General features: G+C 34.5%; 1 protein-coding gene across 1 annotated transcript; it reads right to left on the reverse strand.

Annotated features, from left to right (window-relative positions):
* Positions 1-4,449: 4,449 nt before the first annotated feature.
* On the reverse strand, positions 4,450-6,641 carry avd (avidin; the record flags this gene model as incomplete). The annotated part of the gene is made up of 4 exons (XM_084105386.1): positions 4,450-4,626; positions 4,713-4,833; positions 6,236-6,446; positions 6,552-6,641. 4 exons carry the CDS (start codon positions 6,639-6,641, stop codon positions 4,584-4,586), a joined length of 465 nt encoding a protein of 154 aa, XP_083961512.1. The 3' UTR covers positions 4,450-4,583.
* Between the last annotated feature and the right edge of the window lie 8,113 nt (positions 6,642-14,754).

Consider the following 14,754-nt stretch of genomic DNA (forward strand, 5'->3'; position numbering starts at 1 on the left):
TACATACTCTGGGGATAAACAGAGACTCATTTTACATATTGTAAAAAGGGGCATTATATCACCCCTTTAACAAGTTAAAAATGTAAAAAATCATAAGGAGGATCGATGAGAAGGCCAACTCCAGTGACAAGACAGAAGCCTGTTATATTGGCAGTCTGAGGAGACAGAACACAAGTAAAAGTCAGGCGTTTTCTCAAGGCATTCACAGAGACATCTGCCTGCGAGCATTTGTCATCCTCAAGGCATTTTGGTATTGTTGGTTTATCTTCCAAAAATAATTTCGTTCTCTGTTTCCAGCTCAAAGAATCCGAAAAACCCTGAATGATGGGAGCAACTTCTGGAGGAAGAGTCTGGTTCAAAGACATTGGGTGGTGGATCTCCAGGGAGAAGTTGACATGCTGAAGATAGGAATTGCGGGTAAATCAGATTCTGTTACATCTTTATTAAACAGATCACCTCTTTCTTGCATCCTGAGAGCCAAGGGCAAAAATCTAATTAGAAAGAAACTGGAACAAACCAAAATCGTGTTATATGACAGAACCCAGACATATGACAGAATTTATGATTTGCAATGAGTCGGTTTGAGGAGCTGTCAGTCACGGAAAATCTTTATGACAAGTCAAGCACCACAACAAATATGATTGGAGAGCTGAAAGCGTCTGCAATGGATAAATGGTCTGAAGATGAAAAGAGAATATATTGTGACCGTATGTCCTCTTGCTTTCTATACTGAATGCATCTTACTCCCACGTCTCACAGTTACTAAAGGATCAGACAGTCTTCGCTTTTTGTATTCAAAGCGGAATGCACTGAAATATAATACAGAAAGAAAAAATAATTTGTCACCTCATACATCTTTCATGATATTTTCAATTCGAAGATTTTAAAATGTTGGACACCTTTTAACATGGAAAATGAAATGTTATTTAAGCATCAGTCTGTCCTTAATCACATAACTTATAAAGTGTTTCCGCTGATATTCAGTCACAAAGTCAAATGACTCCTGTGGTGCGGTGAATCACTCTATTTACAATGATTATAATCTCCAAACAAATTCAGTAAAACCTAAACCTTGCTGTCATTTAAAAGTCAATGCTTCCACTACGTGCCAATGCAGTAGAAAAGATAAATCTGATAGGGACACTATGTGAGAGGATATCTGAAAATATCCTGAAGAAAACTTCCAGCTATGCACAATATTTTTTACCATATTGGTTGAAATGTCTGTATTACATAAGTAGAAATTATATTTCTATTAATATTTAACACTAATTTGATTCATAATTTATAATAGAATGTCATTTATATTTATTTGTGCATTTACCACCCCATCATCAAATACTCAATTATAATGAATCTTTACACTTTTAATCAATGCTATTACATTTTTAGCCTTCAGCAAATGGCAAAATATCCATTTTAATATAGCACATTGTAAATGTTGTAATTCCATCAACACCCCCAAAGTTTGCACAGTATCTCTTGGGTTCAACATTTCATTAATTGGATGATAACTTGCTGATATTAGTGCACTAATTCCAAACGAATGTTCAAAAAATAAATAAATAAATTCAATGCAAATTTAAATCTCTCTTTCTTGCCTAGTTCGCCAATAGGCATGCACCGACCCTGAGTAGGTACTTATTTTGAATAAGTAATTCACAACCACTAAAAAATATGTTTTATATTAGTGCTTTGAGTTTGAGAAAGGCACATTACAAATAAAATGTATTATTATAATTATTATATAGTATGAATATGTGTAGTATGAATGTAATATGGACATACTACATTCGCCATCTTGCCTTTAACACATGACCAGCGTCAGTTGCGTTGTGTCACTTCACTGTCATTAACAAATCCTCTCCCGTGGCCTCATGGGAAAGTTAAGTGTCCATCGTATGCACACTTCAGAATCTTGGCAGAAGTAGTAGGTCATCTGGGTACTTTTTGCCTACTTTTTATGAGTACTGTGAATTCGAACATACATATTTTGTCACATACTGTTTTTACTAGGAAAGTATGTGATTTTGGATGCAGCCAATGGCTGTGCCTGAAATAACCCCCTATACCCTCATTCACTATTCCCTACATTACTCCACTAATATAGTCCACTTGAAGTAGTGAATGAAAACGAGTGAGCAAATTTAGACACTGAGTGTGTCGGAAGGGCTGCCGCCATTGCCTAATTTGTGCTTGCCGTTTAATAATTATATGAAACTTAGCAAACTAACAGCACCAGTAGTAATGAAAGGATTCATCTTGAACTCTGTCATGGAAACTATGTATAAACCTTAATTAAACAATTTAATAATGGATTAAAAAGGAATTCATACCTGGATGATATTACAACATACCCACATTTGACCAACGGTTTGATAAATTGATGGATGATTCAACTGCAGGCGCCATCTTCTGGTCAGTCGCGGGAATTCATTCGGCACGTGACTCTCACAGTGCATTATGGGTATTTTCTAGCCTTTGAGCCGGTTAAGTGTACAATGGTTGCAGTGCATTGGGAGATTGAATGAGTGCACTTGAGAACATCCACTATGGTGGAACATTTTCACTATAACATTGAAAACATGGTTTGCCGGAAATTACATCAATGGCTAGGCAGCATTGTGTCATAAATGAACAAGTTAACTTTAGCATTTTTTTTTTTTTTAGACAAAATATTAATGAATTTTAATATTGGCCATGGCAATTTATTTGAATAATTACCAGCTACAATTTTAATTTTGGTCCATCTCAAGTTTTAAGACAAATAAATAACATTACAGAAATAACACAAAAGAACTGGTGTGTGTAAACAACAATTTATTATAGATGCATTGACCCATTATTTCATTTTAGCGCAGATGCACAACAAGATTTGTGACTTAGCTTGTGTAATTATTTAAACAAAAGATTTTAAGAACCATTGCCCTACCAAAGACTCATTTGCACTGTTACCATCATCAATAGTTTATTTAGCGTAGCTTACTGATACTCATAAGATCCTTCTGAAATTGAATGTGTGTGCCTTAATATCTGGCATATCTCATCTATAACCAGCCACCAAAGAACCTGTGTACTTAAAATGCTCATGAAGTCTCCTGCCTGAAGAATACAATGATTAATTGGTTACATTAGGCCCCTTTTGGGACTTATTCAACTAAGTGCATTGTACATACCAACTGCAGTTAAAAATCTGCCTATTTTGTGGGTATATATAGCAATAGTTTCGGCTCAGATCCATCAGAGCACATCACCTGAAGCATGCTGTTCTCAATGGGAGTGCACTGATAGCTGTATTAAGCCATGCGCTACACCGAAGGCCTTAGAGATCTTGAGTAATAGGCTACAGAACGTGAAAGAGAAACAAAAGTGTGTAGAAATGTTCATTAGGCCATTAAAAGTTCCTCAATCCTCATTATCACAATGTCCAAACATGCATAAGGCAATAAAATTGTGAATATCAAGCTTAGGGAATAATAAATTAATGGCAAGACACTCAAACCATAATGCTGCGGTGTATACTTGGTTTTAAAAGATCAAAAGAAAATAGTCAAGTTTATTTGTATGGCGTGCATGCATACATTTATAGCTTGTGTAATTATTTGAATAAAACATAAGAACCATTCTTGCCCTGCCAAAGACACATCTGCACTGTTACGATCATGTTAGGCAATGAATACAGATTGTGATCACATTCTTACAATTTGAAGATAATATTTGCCAGTTGTGTATGTCGAACCAAAGTTGGCATCACCTAAAGTCTCTGCATTCATTTAATTTTAATCAAATGGATTATGCAGCCTTAAATCCTGAAGCTGCCGGATGAAATGTCCAGCTCAGGTTAGATCAGTTAAGAAGGTGGCCTGTAGAGACTAGGTTGGAAAAACTGAACAGTAGTGCAGGTCATCATATATTCTCCCACTGTGTAAACTGGATGATTTTTTTTTTTTTTTTACTCTAGTTTCCCCATCTCCAAGCAGCATTTGTAACTGAAATGACAAGATCATGCATAATTTAAACTGAACTAGACTACCTTCAGAGAAGTTGGAGGTTTCGGTGGCCAAAGGGAGCCGGTGCAGTGCTTGGGAATTGGGAAGCCAATTTCTCAATTCTGTTTGGTGCTGCATTTTTCAATTCCATTTCTGAACCACTAGAATCCCTAAATTCACACCACTGATTGTGTCAACATTGCTATGTAGACCTGGTTGGGAGGCTCAAACACAGCGCCAGTTTACACTTCAAGGAAATTAACCTATGAATGGTTTTACTTGTATAGTAGTCTCTGCATGTTAAGCTCAAATTAAGTACTTTAACATTAAAATCACTTTTATACCCAACAACACTTGGTGTAGAATTAGTATTAAAAGCTCAAACAAGACATGTCAGCCTAAAGGTGAAGAAATATCGACTGTGTAAAGACTGTCACAAACCATTTAGTGGTTTCTTTTTTGTTCTGTCTTTTATTAAGCTTGAGGGTTTTATACAAGGCTTTTAAATGTCTCAGTAGGTTTAAACTCTACAAGCTCAAGCTCCTTGAAAAAACACCTTTAAGGAGTTTAAATGACGTTGAATCTATTACGGAGTTAATTTGAAATTGAAGTCTTGAAAAAAAGATCTTCTCCCAACCTAGAATACAAAAAGAGAGGGAGACATGGAGTCATTGACATTCAATAGACATTTCAAAGAAATCTTTGAATTTACACACAGCTTACCTGGTACTTCCCCAGTCACCAGCCAAGTTGTCAGCTACACTGCGCAACATCCAGAAAGTTTTCAGCACTTGTGCACCATCACCTAAAATGAAGCACTGACCAACCCAAGCAGAACATGAACCTGCAAATATGCAAAAACACATCATTATAGGATTGTGTTCCTAACCAAACTAAACTCAAAATTATACATAGGAGAAAAAAAAAAAAAAAAAAAAAAAGTAGTTTCTAACAAATTACCATTTACCAGCAGGAAGCGAGGGGAAAAAAAGTAGCCTTTTTAAGCACTGCTGATAAATGCAGTAGCAGCATCATTATGCTTTCAAAAAGCTTTTCCCAATGACGTCCATTCAAAAGTAACCATGCATCTTGACAAAATAAAAATAAAAAAGCAAGGTAGTTTGGCACATAGCCTAGTGTGGTTGGTTGCCATGGTAAGCCATTCTACAAAAGTGGTGGTATTTCATCGGTTTTATTTTATTATTATCTTTCAACAATGAATGCATTCACCTTTTTATATTAATACTTTTTTTATTTGATTAACAACTGACAACTCAACTCAAAAAAATAGTCTATCACCACATTACAATTGGCATATTTAGACATGCATATTTCATGCCCTTTAGTTTAGAGAATTAAAAAAAAATAAGTAATAAAGGTTTATAATATTCTAGAACACCTCCTGTGTCTGAAAGTTGGTGACAACATCTGCCAGCTGAAATATGACTTTTGTAGCCATTTTCAAGTAAATATGATTACCACAAATTAAATTAATGCTAATTCTGGTGTATCTTTGTATGCATTTAAAGAGCATGATAAATGCTACATCTTCACGAAAATATACATTTGTAGCAGATAGCCTATGGGAATAGTATATCAAAGTCTTAGACATATAGGGCAAAAAAACAAACAAACAAAAAACATGGAGTTAGTCGAAACAAAATAGTGACTTTAAACAATATTTGCAGATAGAACGGCAACGGCGTTCTACTACGCATGCGCGTCATTGCGCGACTTTAACTGCTACTTCGTGACATTCTATTGTTACAGTCTACTACAGGAAAACAGTTGACTTAACAGATTAGACAAGTAATTAAATGCTATATTTTATGGTTATGAAACATTTTAATTGTAGCCCATCTCTATATAATTTGATGCCAAAAGCAACCATTCTCTTACTTTTAAAATGACTCTTTTTTAAAAATACTTTTTGTATTTTGTTAAATGATCCGTTACGCCGAAATCTTTATTGTGGTTACTTGGCTAGGGCAGTCAAGAGTCATCAGTTTACTTCCGGTCGCCGTTGTTCTGCCGAATAATGCCAACACTTGCATTGTTTTAAGGCTAGGTTTAGGGTAAGGGTATGTATGGACGTTAATAAAGCTTAAAACCACATGAATGTGATGCTGGCCCATGCAGCAGCTTTTGCTTATAGTCCCTAACGTTGCATGTGTTACATTGACCAGTCACCCATAACCAAGTAAATATTGTTGAGGGAATGTGTGGTTACTTTAAGTGCATTGTACCTTTCTCCCACCGCACGGAGAATGACACGGTAGGTTGAGCCCCATCACCAACTATCCCGAGGATTTGGGCTGTTCGGTCTAACCCAGCGGCGCCGCTCATACTCTCCACTGTGGTCTGAAACACACCTCTGACCTCTGACCCTTCCGCCTTCACACGCATCGTGGAGCCCAGCTCATTGCGCCAAACGCCGGTAATATTACAAGCGTCGACCTTAGGTGATCAACGATTACTTTCATCACATAAATGAAAAAGTCTGTTTTTCAAAACGTTATTGAATGCTGGATTCGTCATTCTTTACATTTAAAAGTCAAATACCTTCATGTCCTGCGTTGAGGACTCATTTGCAGGCACAGTTGGAGAGGTTATCAAAGTCACAAAGAGCAAATACCACATTAATGAGCTCATCTTGGTCAAAAGCTGTGGGTCAGACTCATATTTCACTCTTCACCCTGCCTATGGTAATTTGGAGTTAATTAATTTGCATATGCAGGTAATCGTGTCATTGGTCGCATTTAAATTAGGGTATTTATTTGTCACTTGTTGGGAACTACTAATTAGAACTTCCAGAGGGAGGCAGTGTTGTCTCAGAAGATACATAATTAAAAAGAATTTTAAGATGACTAATAATGATTTGTTATTTACTGACTATCAAAAGGTTGCACAATATAAGGAAGATCAGGGATAGTTGTCACACTTTTTACTCCGATGAAAAGCCTATCAGGGTACGTTTATTTTTAGAAAGTCATGAAAAAAAAAATCGAATGAACATTTAGACCACAGAACAGTAACAATTTCAAATTGATTTAAAGTGTCAGATAATTCAAATAAATGATGACCTTTTTATCTTTCTCAAATAATCCTGAAAAAAATAGGCCTATAATGGTTTCCACAAAAATATTAAGCAGCACACTTGTTTTCAACATTGATAATAATGAGAAATGTTTCTCGAACATCAAATCAGCATATTAGAATGATTGTCATGTGACACTGAAGACTGGACAAATGATGCTGAAAAGTCAGCTTTGCCATCACAGGAATACATTACATTTTAAAATATATTCAAATAGAAAACACTTATGTTAAACTGCAACAATATTTCACAATATTACTGTTTTTCACTGCATTTTTGATCAAACAAATGAAACTTTTGTGTGTAGACCAATAGTGGGGCAAGTCGTCACAATGGAACCTGCCGTTAAACATCTTATTTTAGGTTTTTCAGTTGATTTTAAATGGTAAAACAGTTATGAACAAACTAAACAATTACTAATTAAACAGAATTGTGAAAGAAAAAATGGCAGGTGACATATAATCCCAAACTCTGTAGTAGTAATTATCATCCAGTGCCATCGACCTTTTCAATTCCCAGTACATCTGGTATTTAATGTGAGTCTGCCTCGGCTGATTTTAAAGTATATGCTTCCACTGTATGAGAAAATCTTCCTGTAATGACTCAGCAAGTAAACATTGTGCGAAATGACAGGTTACTCCAGGCTGCTGCACGGCCCTGTGTGCCATTAATGGGTTTTCACTCAACAGCTGCGGAGAGGAAGCAATTCTTATTTGGCATTTCAGAGAGCATTATGTCATGTGCTCATATCCAGCTTTTTATTTCACTTTGTATTTTCTCTTTTTTTGCTAGAATTTCTTCTGTGAATTTGAATCGGCCAGAGTTTGTATAGACGAAACCACCACACATGTGAGTAACATCACAGCAGTGGTCATGACATGTTTTATTTATATTTTAACATGCGATGTTGCTGAATCAAAATAGCTGCGACCCCCTGATACACAAGTTTTTGGGAGGCTAGAGTGCAGAAGATTGATGTATAAATATTAATAGAAGTTGCAGCTTGTGTCTGGCCTGATTTTTTTTCTGTCCCTCTCCTTTTGGAAGAACAGGTGTGTGTATCTTTGTACCTTTGCTTTCTCTCTTTTCTCTCTGAAAGGATTATTATTGTGTCACTTGGGCAATGGTTGCATCAGTAATCCTTGTCCCATTGGACATCATTCCTAGTTTAACAACAAACCTCAAAATACACAGTAAAAAAAATCCATCCATCCATTCTCCACCTCTTCTATTCAGTAGGGTCACGGGACACCAAAAATAAATAATAAGAATAATAATAATAATAATAATAAGAAAAATAAAATAATATAGTTGAGTCTATGCCTAAAATAAGTGAAAACATTTGCTAATATTCAAGATGCATTATCTAAAAACGAATTTTAATATTCCATCTAATTTTGTTATTCAGGTTATTATTATTTTTAATTTATAGTATAAATACTATTACTAGTATAAATATAGTATATATACTATACTATATATAGGAAAATATTAAAGGAATTTGAATGGAAAATCAAAAGTTGAGTTCGAAATTGGAAATATTATATATGCAGATTTTGTGCTCAAAAACATTTTTAATTATTATCAATGTTGAAAACAATACTTTTGTGGACCATGAAACATTTTTTCCTGGATTCTTTGATGAAAACAATGTTCAAACGTTTAGCTTTTATTTGAAATATACATCTTCCAATCTTTTATAACAATTTAAAAATATTTGATGAAAAAATTCTTAAAAAATAACTTTTGAATGGCTATCTGTCTGTCTATCCATCCATCCATCCATGACTGAAAAAAATGCAAAGTAGAATTTTCTTGCTTTTCACAGGGGGGGAAAGTCTAGGAAACAAGCCCAAATTGTCAAATGTAACTTTTTAACACTTTTAAAAATTATGAAACAGTAAAAAAGCTTAAAGATGTCATAATATATATGATCATGTATAGCTATTTAAAAAACTTAAATAAACGACAGAGAAAGTTCCCCAGTTGAACTCCAGTGTAAATCCAATTGAAGCTGACATTAAATCTATCAGTGACAAGATTACAGTCGTGATGGTTATAAAACACTCTCTGTTTTTTTCTCCTGCTGTTTGCCATTCTTTCCACTAAAACAGTTGAAAACAATCCTGCTTTGTCTCTTGTAAATGTCCCCTTATAACCTGCCTATCTCATCTCACCTCCATCTGCAGAAAGAGATTCTACTGCAACATCTCTTCCCTGATTGACACCTCTTATGCACTGTCCCTGTAATAAAAAATAAATAAATAAATTTGATTGGATGTTAAGTATATTTGTAACCTTTAGGACACTGTGTTACATGGAGATTGATTTCACTTTTTTGCTTTTGAGATTTCTGAGCATCAGCTGGCTTCATCTCTGTCCCTTTGAATAGTAAACTCTGACATCACATAATTAAGTTTGCGAGCTGCATGAGATGAGATGGGCCAGATCTCAGAGAAAGAACTCCCTGCATGAAGCCTTTGATGAGCATCAAAGCACCTCAACAGGTGATGTCCATCTAACAGCTGCTCTGCATTTAGCCTGGAGGGGTTTAGAATCAGTCTATTTGTGGGTTGATTTCAATGAGACCGGGTCTAGCTGTCACGCAATAGCTCAAAGGTTCAAATATGCATTATTCTCTCTAATGCGAGTTTCAAATGTCTAATTAAAAAAAAAATCTCATACATTAAAACTTTAAGAGTTTTTGGTCATTTCTAATAAACTGTTTTATGAATTAGTTATTATCAGTAACACAATAAAACTCTACTGGAATAATTAATATAATATAAGTAAGGAATAATTGACGACAGGCCGTTAAATTATAGGTAGAATAAAAAACAGATTGGGGCTAGTTGTTCATATATATATATATATATATATATATATATATATATATATATATATATATATTCTAAAATAAATTAATTAGTTAAATTAATGCAAATTAATTAAAAATTTAATATAAATGAATAATTATTAAAACATATACAAGCTATATATATATATATATATATATATACACACACACACACACATATAGCCTAATAAATGATATTATATAGCCCTATAAATTAGAATTTTCATCTGAATGAATTATTAAAAAGCAAAAAATATATATAAATAAACAATAATATAAATGAATAATTATTAAAACATATAAAAGCTATATATATATATATATATATTCTAAAATAAATTAATTAGTTAAATTAATGCAAATTAATTAAAATTTTAATCTAAATGAATAATTATTAAAACATATAAAAGCTATATATATATATATATATATATATATATATATATATATATTCTAAAATAAATTAATTAGTTAAATTAATGCAAATTAATTAAAATTTTAATCTAAATGAATAATTATTAAAACATATAAAAGCTATATATATATATATATATATAAATATATATATATATATACACACACACACACACACACACACACACACACACATATAGCCTAATAAATGATATTATATAGCCCTATAAATTAGAATTTTCATCTGAATGAATTATTAAAAAGCAAAAAAATATATAAATAAACAATAATATAAATGAATAATTATTAAAACATATAAAATCTATACTACCTTTAATGAATTAAAACAAAAGTATAGTATTGAAATGGTGGGAGGTGTTAACCTGAAGGGTGGGGGAGGGAGAACCAGTAGAAAAAGTGCGTATTTTACAAAAAGGCGAGGGACAGGCTGTCACACTTGTTGCAGAACAAGACATGGACCGGCACAACACCGGATCTCTCGCTGATCAGCAGTTTCTTTGCTTTTAAAATGCTGAGTGATAGAGACGAGCGCGATATGCATGCTAAGGAGCAGTTCATCATATCTCACGCCGCACTCTGCACTATACCGCTCGCGCTCACCGCGGGAGATGATGCTGTCCCCTCAGCGGAGACCGACACTCACGGAGAACAGTTTCCCTACAGCGATACAGCCACCTGCTGTCGCCCTGAAGTTCCCATGTTAAACAGGTGCAGGACTCTTCCTGGTACTCTGATAGACAGTCGAAGAGAAAACGACCCCACCAAGTCAGAGTTATCAGATATTCATGAAGTTGAGGGATCCAAACACGAGTTTGGCCATCACGCGCACAGGTTGTTCGACAGCGATGATGACCTGGACTATCCTGCGCACCATCACTGGCATCCTCATGATAGCAGCTCGCACTATTCGTAAGTAGAACACATCACGTGATCAGTTGTCATCATGCGTAACAAAATTTGGTTGGTTTTAATGGGATAGAAATGTTCAAAAGATTGTCTGATCTACATGAGTTTGGATTCAGTTAGCATTTTGCTGTTCATTTATTATTTTCTTGTTTAAAGGTCTTTTTTCATGTGTTCTTTCCAACTGCAGCTAAGCACCTAAACCTATACATTTAATTTTCTTGGTTTCACTTTATTTTGATGGTCCCTTTAACACATTCTGTTGACTATATGTAACGTTGAACCACATGTCTACTACTGTCATTAGTGTTAGTAGAGTATTAGTAGACCAGTAATTTGGCAAGTTGCAAAGTTACTTAGTATAGAATGTCTGTTGGAGGATCGTCACAATAAAGAGTAAGCGGATATTAAGCAGTCAGTCTTATACTCTAATTAGAGTTATTTTATATGTAGTTGCAAAAGTTACTTATTGTCAACAGAATATTTAAAAGAGATCATAGTGTTACCATTCTCTTATCACTCTCCTCTGTCCGTCTTTCTTCAGATGAACACAAACAAAGATTTTTAGAAAAATAATCCTTCTCTGTGAGTCAATGTATGGGACCCCCAAAGTTGACACTTCAAAAACAATGCAAAAACAAAAACGACGAATATCCATATAACCCCAGTTGATGAATCAGTGTCTTCTGTTCTGAAGTGAAATGATAGGTGTGTGTGTAAAAACCATCGCCTTCGGCTAATTGTAATATGTATTCATGAGTTCACACTTGGTGTAAATTTTCATTTTTGGGTGGAGTATCCCTTTAATTCTCAACTCTTCAACATGAAATTCAGATTTATTGACAACTTTCAAAAGCATTACAAATTCTTACCCACCTCAAACTTTGAACAATAATGTATTTTACCAGATACTTTCAAGACCTGGTCTTAGTAATCGTCTAGTCTAAGTTAATATTATACTTTCATACTCTTCTTAATTTATGTCAACAGTATCACTTGTTTCTATTTTTATAAATTCATCTGAGATAAAGTTGATTCCTAATTTAAAGTGAGTTGTGAAAGAGCACTGAGCAGTGAAATCTCCTTGGCCTTCTCATGAATGAACATTGCAGTTATTAGATTGGCACAGTTCACACAGACCATATTGAAACATAAATAATTTAGCCTGTTTATTTCAATCTCGTTTAATTTCAGGGCTGTTGACAGATACATTTGCAGGCTTACAATTCTTCGTCCCCTGCGCGCTCCAAAAACTGATCAGTAAAGATTTAGAGATGGAACAAAATGCCATTTCGCGCACTACAAAATCGTAATGTTTGATTTATCATGTTGCGAAGCAAGGAATGAGTTTTATTCCAAGTGACACCCACAACTGTGATCCGTTACAGAGTACAATTTGTGCCGAGGCTCTTGCAAAAATGCAATAAAATTAGATTTCATCCTTTGCTGTCTACCTGGCTTGTGTTTGAATATAACTTGCTTACGGTTTTAGTTCAGCGTCTTTGAAGGCTTTTTAAGTTCAAGGAAAATGGACACTACAAAGCAGTTCCGATTAATTCAATAAAGAAAATAAATGAAGTCATGAGGTAAAGATCACACTGTAATAGGATGTTAAGAACATCTGTTCTTAGAGGTGGTTCCTGTAATGAGATGAAGCTCTAGTGAAGGATGCGTGTAATTAGAAGTCCATCTGCATTGATCTCATTGACCATCACTGTAATTGATGGTCCTGTACTGTTACTGTAAAGCCATGCAGTGTGTGGTTGACCCAAAGAGATCTGTAACACTTGGAGAAAGCAATACGTTATATCATTATCTACTATGGGTCAGTCATGTGACTAATTTTATCTCTTATCTCTTTATCTCTTAAATGGCTTCACTGTTTATAAAAAGTTTTACTTTGTGACCTTTGAAAAAGAAAGCTCTAGTCTATATGGTATGAATGTATAGTAATGAAATGCGGACGTGGTAGATGGATAGATGGATGGATAGATAGATAGTGGGCAATAATGCCTTGTCCACCTTTACCACTTGTGGTCTATCAGAAAGGGAATTATAAACCCAGTTTCTTGATTAACTGATGACGCTGTATTGAATTAAAGGCGGAGCTAAAGTCAATGAAAAGAAGTCTGGTATAATTTCCTGGGATATCCAGGTGTTGAAGTAGACAGTGCAAAAGACAAGCTACTGCATCCTCCGTACCTCTCTTCTGCTTATGCAAATTGGAGACTATCCAAAAATGGGGAAACATAAGGGAAAAGCATAATGTTTTGAACCATTTTCTCAAAGCATTTCATTATGATAGAGGTTAATGGGTGATGAAAAAATCGGATGATGAGGTTAATGGATGATGGATGAGTTTTTTGGGGGACAGGAATAACAACTGAGGTTTTTCCCTATGAAATTATTATTGAAGTATTGTTGAAGTGATCGAAGGAAAAGAGAATGAAGAATGGGGGTTAATTCCAGGGCACAGTTTTTCAAGACCTGAATTCCATCTGGCCCTGGAGCCTTATTCGGTTTGCACTTAATAAGATGGAAATAGACGTCCTGCTTGGTTAGAAGGGACTCATAATCCAACTCTTGAGAAGGAAAAGAATCTAAAAGGCTGTCTCACTCTGCTGAAAAAACTGAGGTATCAAAACAGGTATAGAAATATAGAACCTATAGAAAGGTAGGATTTGATACAGAAATAGTCTGTTTAAAGGCTTGTCCATTAAAGAGACTCACTGAAAAGCCTGTTTGGTGTTCATATTTGCAAAGTCCTGCTCCAATTTGTTTTTATACTTCTTTTTAGGCTTTGATGTCCTGATTTATCATTTCCGCCATGTTGTTACTGTCACGTGACCTACCAGCGTCAGTTGGACATTTTCTACTTACCACTTCTGAAGTCGTGATTACGAGCTCATCACATAAAAATTTTGACTTGAGAGGTCGTTCATGTCCATTTTTTTAAACTAGGAAACTAGTATTTTACGATCATAGCACATGTAGGCAGCATAAATACACTCAGGAATAATGAACAGAACAAGGAACAGGTGCGTAATTCAATCAGAAACCATGAAGACAAACATGACCGGAAACAATGAAAACAAAACACAATGAAAACTAAACATAATCCTGACATTTGTGGAATTAATGATTACAATTTTATTTTATTGATGGCTACAGCAGATTACATTTTTAGTAATTTTTTAGTCATTTTTAGTCATTACATATTTAAAGAACTTGGCAAAACTAAAATTTTAAAAGATTTCCCATTTTCTTTATGGGCTTAATCCTGGCTTAATCTAATCCCTGTCTGTGAAACCAGCCCACAGTCTACTAATATTCTAATTAGAGTTAGTTGATATGTAGTTTCAATACTTTTGAATGGTATTGTATATATTTTTTGCTTTAAAAATGCATTCTGTCAGAATACATGGCTAATTTTGAATGGCCAAAACCAGTGGACCAGATGTTCTTGTAGATGA

The sequence above is a fragment of the Abramis brama genome (assembly GCF_963993115.1).
Source record: "Abramis brama genome assembly, chromosome: 25".
Classification (NCBI taxonomy): domain Eukaryota; kingdom Metazoa; phylum Chordata; class Actinopteri; order Cypriniformes; family Leuciscidae; genus Abramis; species Abramis brama.